At 34.1% G+C, this 15,232-nt stretch overlaps 1 protein-coding gene across 2 annotated transcripts in view; it reads right to left on the bottom strand.

Moving 5' to 3' along the window:
- The window catches only part of LOC108913079 (integrator complex subunit 1), an 18,321-nt gene extending 3,363 nt beyond the window's left edge, over positions 1-14,958 (bottom strand). The window contains exons 1-11 of one of the 2 annotated variants that reach the window (XM_018718546.2): positions 14,858-14,955; positions 14,278-14,479; positions 13,981-14,222; positions 13,641-13,916; positions 13,393-13,582; positions 12,563-13,113; positions 11,532-12,397; positions 8,614-10,273; positions 5,331-5,804; positions 4,711-4,968; positions 1,126-1,847 (exon numbers count right to left, since the gene is read on the bottom strand). In XM_018718546.2, coding sequence (XP_018574062.1) covers positions 1,126-1,847; positions 4,711-4,968; positions 5,331-5,804; positions 8,614-10,273; positions 11,532-12,397; positions 12,563-13,113; positions 13,393-13,582; positions 13,641-13,916; positions 13,981-14,222; positions 14,278-14,458 — 5,420 coding nt within the window. In that variant the 5' untranslated portion in view covers positions 14,459-14,479; positions 14,858-14,955. Of the gene's footprint in view, positions 1-1,125; positions 1,848-4,710; positions 4,969-5,330; positions 5,805-8,613; positions 10,274-11,531; positions 12,398-12,562; positions 13,114-13,392; positions 13,583-13,640; positions 13,917-13,980; positions 14,223-14,277 lie in introns of both variants that reach the window. The other variant, XM_023455564.1, reaches the window with a different exon arrangement.
- Positions 14,959-15,232: the final 274 nt, after the last annotated feature.

Raw genomic sequence — 15,232 nt, 5'->3', positions numbered from 1 at the left:
TAGAAAAAATAGTTTAAAACATTTCTCTGTTCATAGAAACTCAAATTTGTATAAATTTCCCTGAAACTCATTAACTAAATTGAAATTTTCCGAATTATTAATCAAAAACTGTTAAAATTGACGTGCATTGAAGTTTGACGATGAATATCTTTTAAACGCTTTGTTTAATCGACTAATCATAAGAGACCATTTTTGTAGAACAGTTAATTTCCTACAAAACTATGAATTGCACATTTCATAATGATTTTTTGTTAATGAGTTATAAAATTCATAAGCAAAACAGAAATTTGTCTTAAAATAATCAAACTTCAACCTTTAATATTTTTTAAACGGTGAGGTTTACGAAAAAATTGTAAGAGACCTTTTTTGCAGAGCGTTCAATTTCCTACAAGTATGCGAGGAGTGATATTTTTAACAAACAGTTGACAAAGATATATGATTTTTTTTTTCTAATACTGAGGAAAAAATGGAAAACTGTAAAGCGGAGGACCTTCCTATTAAGATTAAAAGCTATTTGGAGAGAATTTTCTAGAGGTGTCTAGCAACCTATTTTCAGAGTATAAAGTAAAAAAAATATAGTCAATTTTTTTGACCCACCCTAATACTGACCATACTGTATCTTATTCTTTTTGACGAATAATGTTTGAAACATTAAATGCGAAATATAGACAAAATAAAAAACATTTACAAGTTTTGTTTTGAATGCACCTACTTCAATAGATTTAAATTACAGTTACTAAAAATAAGGACGATGGGAGATTTTTTTGAAAGCGTCACCATCATTTCATTCCTAGGTCTTGATTAATTTTCTAATAACTGTTTTATATTGACAATTTATTCGCGAATAAATTCACAATGTAAAACAGCTATAACAAACATAATGTATTTTGAAGGGGAATAGTAGCAATGTTAGATAACCTCAGATGTCGCTAAAAAACTTAATTTTTGTATTTTTAGGTTACGAGATCTCAAAAACCTGATGAAGTGATTTTAAGGTTGGATCCAGATTCACTGCATAAAAAACCTTTGTAAATTTTGTTAATTTGTAATTATTGATAATTTCCAGATAGCAGGAACAGGGCAATAAAAAAAGTATATAAATCGTACTAAAACTTCAACACTTACTTTAACACTCCCCCATGCTCCTGCAGATATTTCGAAGCTCCCTTAACGTCCCTAACCATCCAATTCTGAACAAAAGTCACAATCCTGTTGACAAGTACGTTCAAATCCTTACTGTTTCCATGGAATTGCAACAAAACGAAATACGAATCCAGCAAGTCGCACAACGTCATGTTCTGGTCGAAAATGTACGGCTGCAACAATTCCATTAAGCCCAACACCTGCCCGAAAAGCATGAAGTGACCCCTGCTCTTCAGCACCGTCCAATCGTACTGTGCTCTTCCCTTGAGGCTTCCCGCCAACATAGGCAACTGCCGCAGAACTAAAACGGGGTGCGTAGCTGCAAGTTTCCGAGCGCACAGTTCTAGATCTTGGCTTTTCTTCGGCCAGTCCTTATTCCTAGGGGTGGAAGCCATGGCGCTGAACAGGCAGTGAGAAATTTCATCGATGGTGCTCGGGCTGTTCTTCGTGTACACGTCCAGGCATATATCCGGTTTAAGATCTATGTCGTCTTGTCCGGAATAGGGTAGGGACATGTAAATCATTAAGAGCAGCTCGCGAGAGTAGATGTTAGAGTCCGATTGTGTCAGGAGTGACTTTACTATAGATACCGCGTTATTGCTCAGGCATTTTAATAGAAGCTGCACGCGTGACTCCATCTTGCTCTTCCAATCGTCTCGGTTAAGCTTTGCCTCTTCTATAATATAGCTTATGAGTATTAAAGCCTACAACAGAAATACTTTTTCGATTACACTTCAGTTACAAAATTATGGAATAATCTAAAAACAATTTTATTAAAAAAAAAAAAGTAAAACGCAAGGTAATGTTAATAGAAAGCTGTAACATAGCAGTTGGACCTTCACTATTCCAAAAAAAGTATTTATTTAAAAAAAATTCAAGTTTTAACTAGTTGAACTGAATATTCCATTTTAACCAAAATAATCTGCATGAAATAATTGCGACTCTATAAAATTATTACCGAAGCCAAACCTGTGTTTAATCTCAGAAAATATTATCGTAAGTTTCTAATGAAGTTGTAGATTTTAAGTCTTCAGTTTTACATATTTATTCATATTTATGCAATTAACAAAATATTCACCTGATGCTAAATAACTTGTAACATACTAAGGTCATTGAACTTGACTCGAACGTTTAATATAAACATTGCAACAGATAATGCCCATAAGGAAGAGGTACTGTCACTGTTCTTGCATATTACACCAGAAAAATTAGCGAAAATGAAAGAGAAACTTGAAAAAAATCCTATCCGCGAGATTATTGTAAAATTGTCCAAAGGAACATAATACAAAACATCTCTCATCTCGTTAGTCAAAAAATTTTATTAGCTAACTTTTCTATTTAAACAAATAAGTGAGGAAAATAGTTTTTTCACTTTGCAGGGAAAACCATCAATTTTAGCGAAAAGTGACTCACAGGCAGCTTATAGGGAGTAAAATTATCTACAAAATGACACTTGTTAAATTAAAATCGGTTAATAAACAAAAAAGTTTTGCAAAAAAAACAAGAAAAGTACCAATTTTTTTAATTTATTTATAACTATCGCATTTATTGTTAAAATAATAATAAAACAAATTGAGGGTTTTGTCATACTTTAAAAGTCTGCCTAAAGTGGGTGCTGTAGGTGCAATAGTTTTCGCACAATTCTATTTGTTTATAACGGAGGCTCCAAAAGTTATGAACTTTAAGCCTTTAATACAGGCGTTAATTTTCAACCAAACATGATTCTGAAAGCGTCATTGTAATCTTAAACACGTAATTAAGCGACCTATTAAAAAATATCACCGTTTTTTTGACATTAACATTCTCAAATTGTGCATTAAAAAACCGTGCGTTTTTCGCTTATAAACAATTTGAATAATATTGTTGCTACTTATGCTAACTCACCGAAAATAGATGCAATGGATAAGCTGGCAAAAAAATACAAATTTAAAAAAAAAAAAGCACCCTCTACGACCAACAGGAGCCAAGATAAGAATTTTTTTTAAAATCGTAGCGCAATTGTTTATAAACATTAATACTCCAATTTTTCGCAAAATAAAGTTTACAACGTAAACTACGATTTCCCGTGAATTGCATTGCAAAATGTGGAAAATTAACGACTCTCGAGACCTTTAAAGAGAAGGTACTTGCTAAGTAAAATGTCCGGCGTGGTGGAGGGGGAGCTCGTCCAAGCGAGTCGCGCGCGCGAGAAAAGTGAAATCCAAAGTTCAAATTGATGCGCGCTGTAAAATTTTGCAATATCTCGGTTTCTATTCATTGTAGAAACTTCTTTTTTTAAAACTGGGGTAGCTAGACGAAAAAATAACAATGGGCATATTTACGAATTCGTAGAATAGCCCTGAACCCCACAAAAAATGCATTTTTTTTTAATTTACCAAAATGTCAAAAATTATTGTAAAACCAAATATTAATTAAAATTTCAATTTCGGAATTATTTTATTATTATTAAATAAATAAATGAAGATATATCGTTCATTTAAAAAGTTATTTTTCATAAAAATAGAAAAAATTTAAATTTAAAATTGTATTATATTGCATTATATCTGTTATTGAAAATGGTTGTGATTAATATTTTTTGAATTAATTTTGATTATATTGCAAAAATTTTTTTGTATAAAATTAGTAATAAATATAACAAAAAACTTTATATATAAAAATTTCAAGAAGTTAAAATTGTAATTTTATCGACCCAATTATTTTTATTAATATTTTTTAATTTTGAGAATTTTGCAATAAATTCAATGTTTTTTATTCTTTTTTAAATCTTTTAACAATAAATAATAATTTGAAAATAATTTGTGAATTTTTACTTTAATTTTACATTTAAATCGTAATTAAATAACTAACAAAATATTGAAAAAATAAGTTTACTTTAGTTTACTTAATATATAAAAAAAAATAACTTTTTAAATGAAAAAAACTGTGATATTTTTTAATAGGTCGCTTAATTACGTCTTTAAGATTTCAATGACGCTTTCAGAATCATGTTTGGTTGAAAATTAACGCCTGTACAGAGACTTAAAGTACATAACTTTTGGAGCCTCCGTTATGAACAAATAGAATTGTGTGAAAACTATTGCACCTACAGCGCCCACTTTTGGCACACTTTTGAATTATGACAAAACCCTCAACTTGTCATAGGTTTTATAAAATTTTAACAATAAATGCGATAGTTATAAACAAATTAAAAAATGGGCACTTTTCTTGTTTTTTTGCAATAACTTTTTTGTTTATTAACCGATTTTAATTTAACAAGTACCATTTTGTAGATAATTTTACTCCCTACCAGCTGTCTGAGAGTCACTTTTCGCTAAAATTGATGGTTTTCTCTGCAAAGTGAAAAAACTGTTTTCCTCACTTATTTGTTTAAATAGAAAAGTTAGCTAATAAAATTTTTTGACTCACGAGACGAGAGATGTCTTGATAGGATAGGACATTTTTCGAGTAAAAATTTTATTTGCTTGGCCTATATATGTCTTTTGCATCCTAAACTGTTAATTTAGATAAGAACGGGAATCTCTAATTCAAACTTCGAAGACAGTATACGAGTTAAAAAATGTTCTCTACCTGACTGTACGTAAGCTGCAGAATGTCCTCGAAGTGGTAATGCTTTGGTATGGCTTTGTCTCTTCCTTGCCACAGTTTAGGACTTTTTGTAAGAGCCATCAAGAATTCCAAAGCCGACACTGGGCATATGTGGCTTATATCATCCACTAAAAGGTGAGACATTATACCGTGCAAGATTCTCCAACTTGCCCTTTGCAACAATAACGACATGAGCAGGGGCCTAAATGGCAACTTTTGTTTGGAAAATAGTAAGTCCATCTGCAAACAAAACATACATATTCCAAGACTGTTTGCTTTAAGGGATTTTAAATCAATCTTATAATCGTCGACATTTCGTTGTTTTATTACATCATAAACATTAAATTAGCCTAATTACATATTTTATCAATCTCCAACTCTAAAATATCAATGAATATACAATTAAGTTAATTAAATTGCTGTATGTGTAATAAAATTTTTATTCCTAGTCCTGAAGATGCTGTAATAAAAAAACGAAACGTTCCAAATTATAAAGATTGGTTTTCTTCACATAAGATTGACTTAAAATCCAGTGAAACTAACAATCCTGAAATAAATACCCTAAATAGGTGACAAACCTTTTTGTATCAATATGTACAAACCTGTAATTTATGTTTATCCGAACTAGCGATCTCCAATTCTACGGCCGACAACCAATCTACTAGAAGTCCAGTCTTTTCTGCCTTTGCTTCATTTTCAAGCAACATCTTACCTAACTTTTCTCCCAATTTATCCGGGCAGTTTAAAATTGATTCATATCTCTTATTAGTTATCAGTTCACTTTTAATAATATTCCGAGGGTCGATGTCGATTTCCATCTTAACTTCGCTTTTACTGCTGTTCTTAATGTATTGGCTTAAGATGGTGGCGGTGCAATTGTCTTTTGATGGTATCACCTTCAGAAGCTGTGCAACGTAATCTACCTTCTCCTGATTGGTGTTTTCTGGTGTAAAAATTAAACGGAATAGTGTCGAGAATGAATTATATTGTAAAACAATGGGAAGAGTGAAATTTATAGGCACTAATTTCACATAGTTAAAAATAGTCTCCGTTGTGGATTTCTTAAATGTTATACTCTGAAACAGCACAATACAACGCGTTTCATTAAAAATAAGACAAAGTTTAGAAAAAACAAATAAAAAATTTAGGCAATAATAACATGAAAACCACTTCACTAATTAAGCTGAAAAGGTGAGAATTTTAAAAATATCTCTGATTTTCTGCTCATTACTAGAGGACAATAGGTACACATATCTTATAGAATAAATATGTTTTTTTCCGAAAATCCAAAAATTTTTTTAAATTCTAACACCCTGTAGATTGAAAAGAAGTACCACTTAAGCCGTCTTTTAACCTCAGGAGTTTCCCGTTAAACATTAAATTACCTTCATTCTTAAAATATCATATATAAAAAAAGGACAACATACATACAGGGTGGCTCAGATTTTAATAGACAGACTTTGGGAAAGTACTAAATAACAAAAATTAACATCACTTTGCTGTATGAACATAGGCGCAGAAAACCACATTTTATGAAATACAGGAAGTTGAAATTAACAAAAAAAAAAAAAATTAAATATCTGGAAAACCGCTTCATAATATGTCTCATCACTCATAAACCATTCACTTTTCGACAGTAACAAAAGAGGAAAATAAATAAAAAATGTATTCATATTACCAATTAATTCAATGGCGCAGAAGTTTTACTTTAATCGACATCTTTGTTTCTCCGCCACAGATTTTTTAATATAGACTGCGTGCATACAGAACTAGAAATATTTTTTTAAAAATGTGTACCAAATTTAAATAAATTTGATGAAGCGGTTTTCCAGATATTTAAAAAAATGTTAATTTTTTGTTGTTTAGTACTTTCCCGATGTTTGTCTATTAAAATCTGAACCACCCTGTATAATATATAGACCAGCAATTCCATACTCTCGCATTTTGATTTTTTTCAGCCGCTTAACTTAAGAAATTTAATTATAAGCTTATTAGGACTATTTTGGAATATTCATATGTAACAGTGTCAGTAGCTCAAATGTCTCTTATTTCGTAAGTAGATCCATTTGTGATGTGTCATCCATAGTTTATAAGATCTATTGTCACGTCATGTCATAAAATAATCTACATTATGCCGGTTATTTTGAAAATTACTCAAAAGAATTTTGGTTTTTTAACTAGTATTTGTGTGTTTGCGTGATTTATAATTTTTTAGCTAGTTACGGAAACACTAGTAAATGAAATTGTGTGTTTTACGGGAGAATCTTGAAGTAAGTTTGTACAGTATATTTTCATACATAATTAGGCTTTATTAAACTTTAAATACCTAGCCATCTAAATAGTTTTATAGTGAAACACTTAACATTGATGCGTTTTCAGTTTGTATCATCTTACATAAAATTCACATATACAGGGTGTGCCATTTAACACTTCCGCTGTCAATATCTTCGAAATGAAGAAATTTATTTTAGTTCCAGAAACAGGGGTTGTTAGGTCCCTCGAATAACTTCAAATTGTAGTTACAACTGTTACAGAGTTATAAAAAAAAATCCAGGTCACTTGTAGTTCATTTTTACATACTAATTGGTGTTTATGCATTAAATTTTTTCTCGACTGGCCTATATAATCTTTTTTATACCCTAACAACCTCTTATAAAGGTTTCAAAACCACAAATAGTTTTCTCTTTCAAGAACCCAGAGCCGGCTTTCACAAAATTTCCAGTTGCAAACATCAAATTCCCTGACATTCATGAATATTTTTTAAATTCCCTGACTATTCCCTGTTTTTTATGAAGAATAACAAATTCCCTGACTTTTCCCGGTTTTCCCGGCCGCTACGAACCCTGTGTTAGTTCAAATCTTTCTGTGTAGATGGCGTGATGATACTAAAATATTTTTTCATCCCTGGAATGTGGAAATGCAGTCCATCTCAAACATCGTTAAATTTTGAGTAATTTTTATAATATAAAGTTTTTCCCTATATTTACTTGTTTTCGAGACATGTCGACTTCAGTATGCAATGTATGATATACTAGGAAAATCTATTATTTTATTTAAATCACACTGAGAGAAAATATTCTTTTAAAATATTGTTATAAGAGCTTTATTCACATCACATAAACTAACAAACAATAAGTTATAAAAAAAACGAATGATCAACTTCAGAAAAAAAAAGTATAATGGTAAATAAAATAAATAGTTATTGGTGACTCATGTCATTTGTTTAAAATAAAACAATGCCAGATGACACATATTAGTTTTCCAATAATTACAGGTTTATCAGTTTCCGACTTTCAATTTAACTATACTAGTTATACAATTTACCATTGTATAATCTTTTTCCTGTTGTTGANGACATATCTCGAAAACAAGTAAATATTGGGGAAAACTTTATATTACAAAAATTACTCAAAATTTAACAATCTTTCAGATGGACTGCATTTCCACGTTCCAGGGATCAAAAAATTTTTTAGTATCGCCACGCCATCTATACAGAAAAATTTGAACTAACAATTCTAACTACAATTTGAAGCTATTCGAGGGACTTAACAACCCCAATTTCCTAAACTAAAATAAACTTAATTTCGGAAATATTGGCAGCGGGAGTGTTAAATGGCACACCCTGTATATTCTGAAAGTTTCGTAAAAAATCTTTTTTCATTTCAAAGACACAGAAAGATTTGAACTAACAATTGTAACTACAATTTGAAGTCATTCGAGAGACCTAACACCCCCAATTTCCGGAACTAAAATAAATTTATTCATTTCGGAGACATTGGCAGCGGGAGTGTTAAATGACACATCCTGTATATTTCGTAATACTTTACATTTTGTTTCATCTAAATTAGCTGTGATAAAAAGAAAACAAAATAATGTCGGACTTACCTTAATCAAAGACAGGATTATTTTATTCCTATTCCCCTGATAATGCGGGTTGAACAAATTGTTCAAATGCTGCACAACTTCCTCTTCACTTGGCACAGCTTGTTGCTTTTTTGACAGTACTGGCAACTGTTTTTTAATATCCACGTCAACCTTGATCTCCACGTCTTGCACCACCGGCATCTGCATTTCTATAGCTTTCACGAAAGTCTCCCCGCCCAGAGCTCCCCTCTTATTTTGCACCTCGACCAACTGAATCATGTAGGTCTTATCCAACACCGAATCCACCACAAGTTTCGGATCCAAAATAGTGGCTTTATCCAGTGTATGAAGCAGTTTGCTGATCGAACTCGTCGGAATACCAAAGGACTGTATAAACAGTACTAATTTTGGCGGCTCTAACTTCTCGATGGCGGCATCTACCAAACGCGCGACGTTCGACCTGATCATTCTCAACTTCATCCAATCCGGTAAGTAAGAAGTGGTTTCCGATGTGTCAGGGGAGTAAGCACGAGGATGTTCCATATTTTCCGGAAACCAACTGTTAAGTAAGAGATTGAACGGCTCGTACTGTTCCAGGGGTCCATAAGTTAAGAGAACAATAGCCGCGTGAATCACCAACGGCTGCATCGCACACTGCTCTCCCGTGGCCCAGGATACGATAACGTATTCGTTACCGTACGTTTGATGAATCGAATAGGACTCCTCCCCGTTTTCTTTGGCCTTCTGCGTGTACAGGCAAAATATTTGCAGCAAATTTTTCAGGGTAACGTTATCATCGCCCGGCAAAACGTAAGAAGCGACACTGTGTCTTTCTATTATAACGGAAGACAGATCGCTTATTAACTCGTTCAAATCCACGAACGACTCGTTACAATCTTGAGTGGACAAGAAGTTGATGTAACTGGAGACTCTAGCCGGATTTGTTTCGATCTGCAAAGCCTGCCTTAAAAACTGCACGAGAACTGGTTTGATCAGGGCGAAATGCGTAAACTGAGATATGTACTGCGTCAGCCACTGCGTGTGATTCTCGTTGGTTATCTCGATGTCTTCACTAGGGGCAAGAATCAAGCCCAAGCCTTTCGTGGCTTGGGTTCGGCTTGCGCCGTGGTCCGACGTTAAGCGTCGGAACAAGTATTCCAAGACCTCGCAAGCGATCTGGGGATCGTTACCGTTAACGACCGTCCGTAAATGCGCCAACAACTGCCCGTGTTTCGTTAATTTTTCAGCCGGAGCCGTAGACAACAAATATTCACACAGACACTGAACGGGTAGATGCGCTAAGACTCCTTCCGAGCTGTGTACCAACTCGGCTAACCAAGGCATATGGGCAGTGCCGCCCTGACGAGACATTATGTCTAGGAGGAAATCTGGATGGCGTGAACGACAGAAAAGGTGACCCAGTCTGTGAGTGTTGTTTAGGACTTGCAGCTGGTCCAATATGGTCTGAGGTGGTCGTCGTGCGTCTCCTTGAGGTCGCAGTTCCATTAATTGCGGAAGGAGTAGACTTGTCTGTTCGTTTATCTCTACTTTTGTACTCGCCGCTGCGAGGTGTGATTCGAATTCCAAGATCGTTTGTTTTTCCAGTGTTATGATTTGTTGTTCTTTGGTTTGGAAGTCTTCTTCCAGGGAAGTCATTGTTGGAGGTGGAAACGAAAAGTGGCTGAAAAAAAAATTAATTTTTTTAATACCTACGTATTTTTTCCGCATACAGGTAAGGCAAACTACAATAAAGCCGTCATTGTTTGGGATATAGAAAAACTGTTCAAATAATAAATTGGATAGGATAAAAAATACTATGTTTTAAAAGTACAGTAGTACAGTAGTACAGTATACAGTGTGGGGAAAAATTGGGAATAAAAAGTAAAATTATAAAATAAAAATATATATATATCTCATTCTAAATAATTTTGTTGACACATGACTTGGCAAATTCTGTGAGGCCAGTAGTTCTCAAAATCTACTTGTGAAAGGACAGATTTAGAAAAACATGAATGTACATAACAATCAATAAATAAAGAACTTATACACCACCCTTAAGAAACATTACGATTACAAAATCAATAGAAATTGAAGCTCACAACTAAATCTTATTTACTTACTTTGTAATGCACATTTCCATGAACATCCTAAGCGTAGGATATTTATTCCAGGCCAAACTTCCGAAACTAAGCGGATTGTGTGCTGCCAAAATCAGTAAAATCAACCAAACTTTCCAATAAAGATTCGATATAGCCAACTTAGGAGGGACATAACCGAGCGGCAACGTTATGTTCTCTGGATAATTGTAACTGCACAAATTGAAGAAAAAGTCTATAATTTCAACCTTATCGATGACTAACGGAGGAGCACAATCCTGTGGTAAATTAGCCGCCCTCTTAATCAACTGATCGGTAATTTCAATGATCTCCGTAGAGTTTATCGGGTGCTCTTTGGAAATTCCAATCAGTAGCACCCTAAGGAGGGTAGCTTGCAACAAAGGCACCTCGCTAGCCAACCGCAAAAACAAGTNGCAGCTCCTTTAATTGTTTGTTATTGTTATCACGATTATTCTTTAAAATAAAGTTATATAGTCATTAACGTTATTGAAACTGACAGCTGCTATACAGCTCGTTGAGAAATGAGGTTAAGTTAGTCGCTATAAGCTACTCCCTACGTCCAATGTGTCAGAGCCAACTTCGACCACGTTTTTATCTGAACGCTCGTTATATATCTCATTCTAAATTATTTTGTTGACACATGACTTGGCAAATTCTGTGAGGCCAGTAGTTCTCAAAATGGACTTGTGAAAGGACAGATTTAGAAAAACATGAATGTACATAACAATCAATAAATAAAGAACTTATACACCACCCTTAAGAAACATTACGATTACAAAATCAATAGAAATTGAAGCTCACAACTAAATCTTATTTACTTACTTTGTAATGCACATTTCCATGAACATCCTAAGCGTAGGATATTTATTCCAGGCCAAACTTCCGAAACTAAGCGGATTGTGTGCTGCCAAAATCAGTAAAATCAACCAAACTTTCCAATAAAGATTCGATATAGCCAACTTAGGAGGGACATAACCGAGCGGCAACGTTATGTTCTCTGGATAATTGTAACTGCACAAATTGAAGAAAAAGTCTATAATTTCAACCTTATCGATGACTAATGGAGGAGCACAATCCTGTGGTAAATTAGCCGCCCTCTTAATCAACTGATCGGTAATTTCAATGATCTCCGTAGAGTTTATCGGGTGCTCTTTGGAAATTCCAATCAGTAGCACCCTAAGGAGGGTAGCTTGCAACAAAGGCACCTCGCTAGCCAACCGCAAAAACAAGTTCCTTTCGTTCTCCCCCGGCCAAGAATCGACTTTGTAGTATTGCTCTGCTTGCTCCAGAAACAAAACCTTATGCAAGACGTGGTGGAAATCGTTTATACTCGGTCTATAAACCCTTAAAGCCGAATCGTGCAACCAAGTGACACATTCCCTCTGTACGTTGCTAACCTGCATCTGAAACGTTTTTAGGACGGGTACGTCGCGTTTGCTTTGCGTCGCTGCGTCCCTGACCTGCGGACTAACACAAAGTAGCATGCACATACAAGCGAGGTCTGCTAGAGATAAGAAAATTCTCTCGCGAAATTCGTGATCCCTCACGCTGTTGCTGAATTCCTTACGTTCGCGCAAAATCGCATGGACCACGCTGAGCAAGTTCAATTCGTGTCGTAATACTCTGTTTATTTCTTTCAAAAGGGCTCTGAGAGATCGCAAGTAATCGTCTTTGTTTAAAAGTAATTCCTGCAAGCAGAAAAAATGTATCAGATCAAAATTTGTGGTTTAATTTATTTATGGCTATACTACCTAATACTTTAGCACTGAAGTGTGTTAAGAACTTTTTTTTTCTTTAAAATTTCCGTCTTGTCAGAACATACATAAGTATGTACAATAATCAAAATTACTTACCAAACAAATATCAGCGAAAGCGTCAGCGCTCTGATCGGGGGCCACTTGAAACAATGCACCAACCACTATTAAATTATTTGAATTCCTAGCATTACTCAACTCATTATAAATGGTGTATTTTAGTAAGGGATATAAGTTTTCCGGAGACGAATACACCATTTCCCTCAAACAGTTGTTAAAATAGTTCAGCATCGGTTTATTTTTCAACCGTAACTTACTCAGCTGGGCTATAACTTCCAAATCCCTTTGGGAGCTAGCCGAGCAATTGTAACATAAATACGCCAGTAACTCCTGAGCGGGTTTCATGAGCTTGTGATTGTGCAGCCAAGTTTCAATGCGGGACACCGCTATAATGCGTATTTCTACCAGTCCGCAGGCTATGCTTAAAAATTTTACGAAATTCTTGGTTATAGTTTCGGGTTGTTGTCTTCTCGCCAGCTGCTCTTTTATCGCCTCCAGAACTATCTGTTCCACTTTCTCTTGGGACTGAGTGAACCTGGGATATATTTTTGGTGTCCAGGACTCCACAATAGCTCTCTGTTCACTAAAAACTTTAATTACAAATTACTAACAGTAAAAATGAAGTTTGTGTTTTGAACACACCGCGAATCCACAGTATTTGTGTCATACGTTTAATATTTGACAAATATAAATCAAGATATACAAGAAAATATTAATAAACAACATTATCCCTTATCTTTTAACTTTTAGGAACACGTATGTTTATTTCACAAATTCTTTTCGTCACATATTTTGTATTGGGCATTATAATGCGCACAAGCTGTATATTGTTAAAATAAAATTGTAGTTATAAGTTATTAGAAGATTACCTTCATCCTCGTCAAAACTGTTAATAGTTAATGGACTAGAAGTGTCTCTCGTAGTAGACAGCATTTCTGATTTTAATAATGAAGATGGGGGAATTTTTGTGTTGAATGCCGTTACAATATTTTCAACAAATGGCTTGCAAAGAGGACTGTCAACAAACACTCTATCTCCAACAGCATCTTCTACGTATAACTTAAAATAAATTCAGTTAAATATCAGATAAGTGATTTATTGCTCCATATATACTTACTTTTACAAACATCTCAGGCCAATTATTTATGTCCGAGTAAGCATGACAAATTAAATTTAAAAATAATTGGTGAATTTGGGGATTGCTTTTGTTGATTCCTTTCAACCCTGCATTTACATCTCTTCTTAAAACGCTTAACATAGCATTGATGACATACTCATTAGTATAGACAGATGGTTTACACGTTCCAACAAGAAAAAATACTGTATATGCTACTTTACAAGGTTTAGACCGTTGGTTTTTTAAATTTTTTATTAAACCCAAAATATAACCAACCTAAAAACAATGTACGTACAAATTAGTAACACACTTTACTAAAAAAAAAAAAAAGTGAACTTACAGCCTTGTCCATACTTTCATTGGCTATTTGAGTAACAACATTCTCAAACAACTCGTTAACTTCACAATCCATTGCCAATGCTTCCCACGGCTCAACACCAGTAGTTCCAGATCCCATACGATCTATAGGCAACAACCCAGATCCAGCAGTTCCAGGCAGAAAATTCACTTTTATTTTTTTAGATGGAGGAACAGGTGTTATTCCAGAAGAACTTCCTTCTCTTTTTAATTTGTCCACAGGAGCTGTAAATAAAAAATATGTTAAAAAGAAGCCAGGTAGAATATAATAGTATTTTACCTTTGCTCGTACTAGGCGTTAAATGTGAACCAACAGTTGATTTAGGCAAAGGCACTGCCCTTTTGGGATCATCTCGAGGGGAAGATTGCTTTGCACCTAATGCTATAAAAGAATCTGGTAGTTGTTGAGTAATTTTTGCCTTCGGGCCTCTTGTCCCAGAAGGTGGTTTATTCCTTTCCATTGTAAATTTGTGTTACAATATCTGCAATTAATTTATCTGAACATTTATAAGTTTGATCTATAAACAGAATATTAATTTATGAAACAGCCTTTTGACAGCTGTCAAATTTTCAAATGTCAAATTCACTTTTTATTTTTCATGGAGCTGCGTTCACCGCCTTCAGGTTTATTTTACCTCCTCTATTCTATTAACATTTTTTACACCACCAAATAAATCTTTGGCATGTGTAAAATGTACCAAATAACTTTTATCTGAATTGTTTTTATATTGGGTGTATTTCCGTATTGGACAATGCATGTAATATTGTTATCACAAAAAAAAACAAAGAATAACTCAATTGAGTAAGACTGCCGACTATTACAATTCTTGGCACTTAATTTGTCCTTAATTTTAGAGTACCTTATAGAATAATATTATATACACTCGACCAATGATTTATTTACAACATAACACATAAATTTACACAATAAAACACGTAAAACGACGCCAATGGTTAACGTACGGACGCATGAGATAACAAACACCAAACAAGCTCATAAAATGGCTAAAATGCTCTTGTAACCTTAGAATAAGGTCTTGTAACTACACCTACACCACATTGCTCGTATACCAAAAGTGAGGGGTGCGTGCACAGATCTGCGCGAATACACCAACCACGTCAAGATATAATTCTGAATGTTTTATCTTCTGTGGCATAAGCAAGTGATTCGGATTGAAATCAGTTTATATTCCGCATATAGACCATGGAGACTACATATCTAGTCTCCCTGATAT

Source organism: Anoplophora glabripennis, unplaced genomic scaffold (assembly GCF_000390285.2).
Source record: "Anoplophora glabripennis isolate ALB-LARVAE unplaced genomic scaffold, Agla_2.0 scaffold780, whole genome shotgun sequence".
Taxonomy (NCBI): domain Eukaryota; kingdom Metazoa; phylum Arthropoda; class Insecta; order Coleoptera; family Cerambycidae; genus Anoplophora; species Anoplophora glabripennis.
This window is presented reverse-complemented; position numbering and strand designations above follow the sequence as displayed.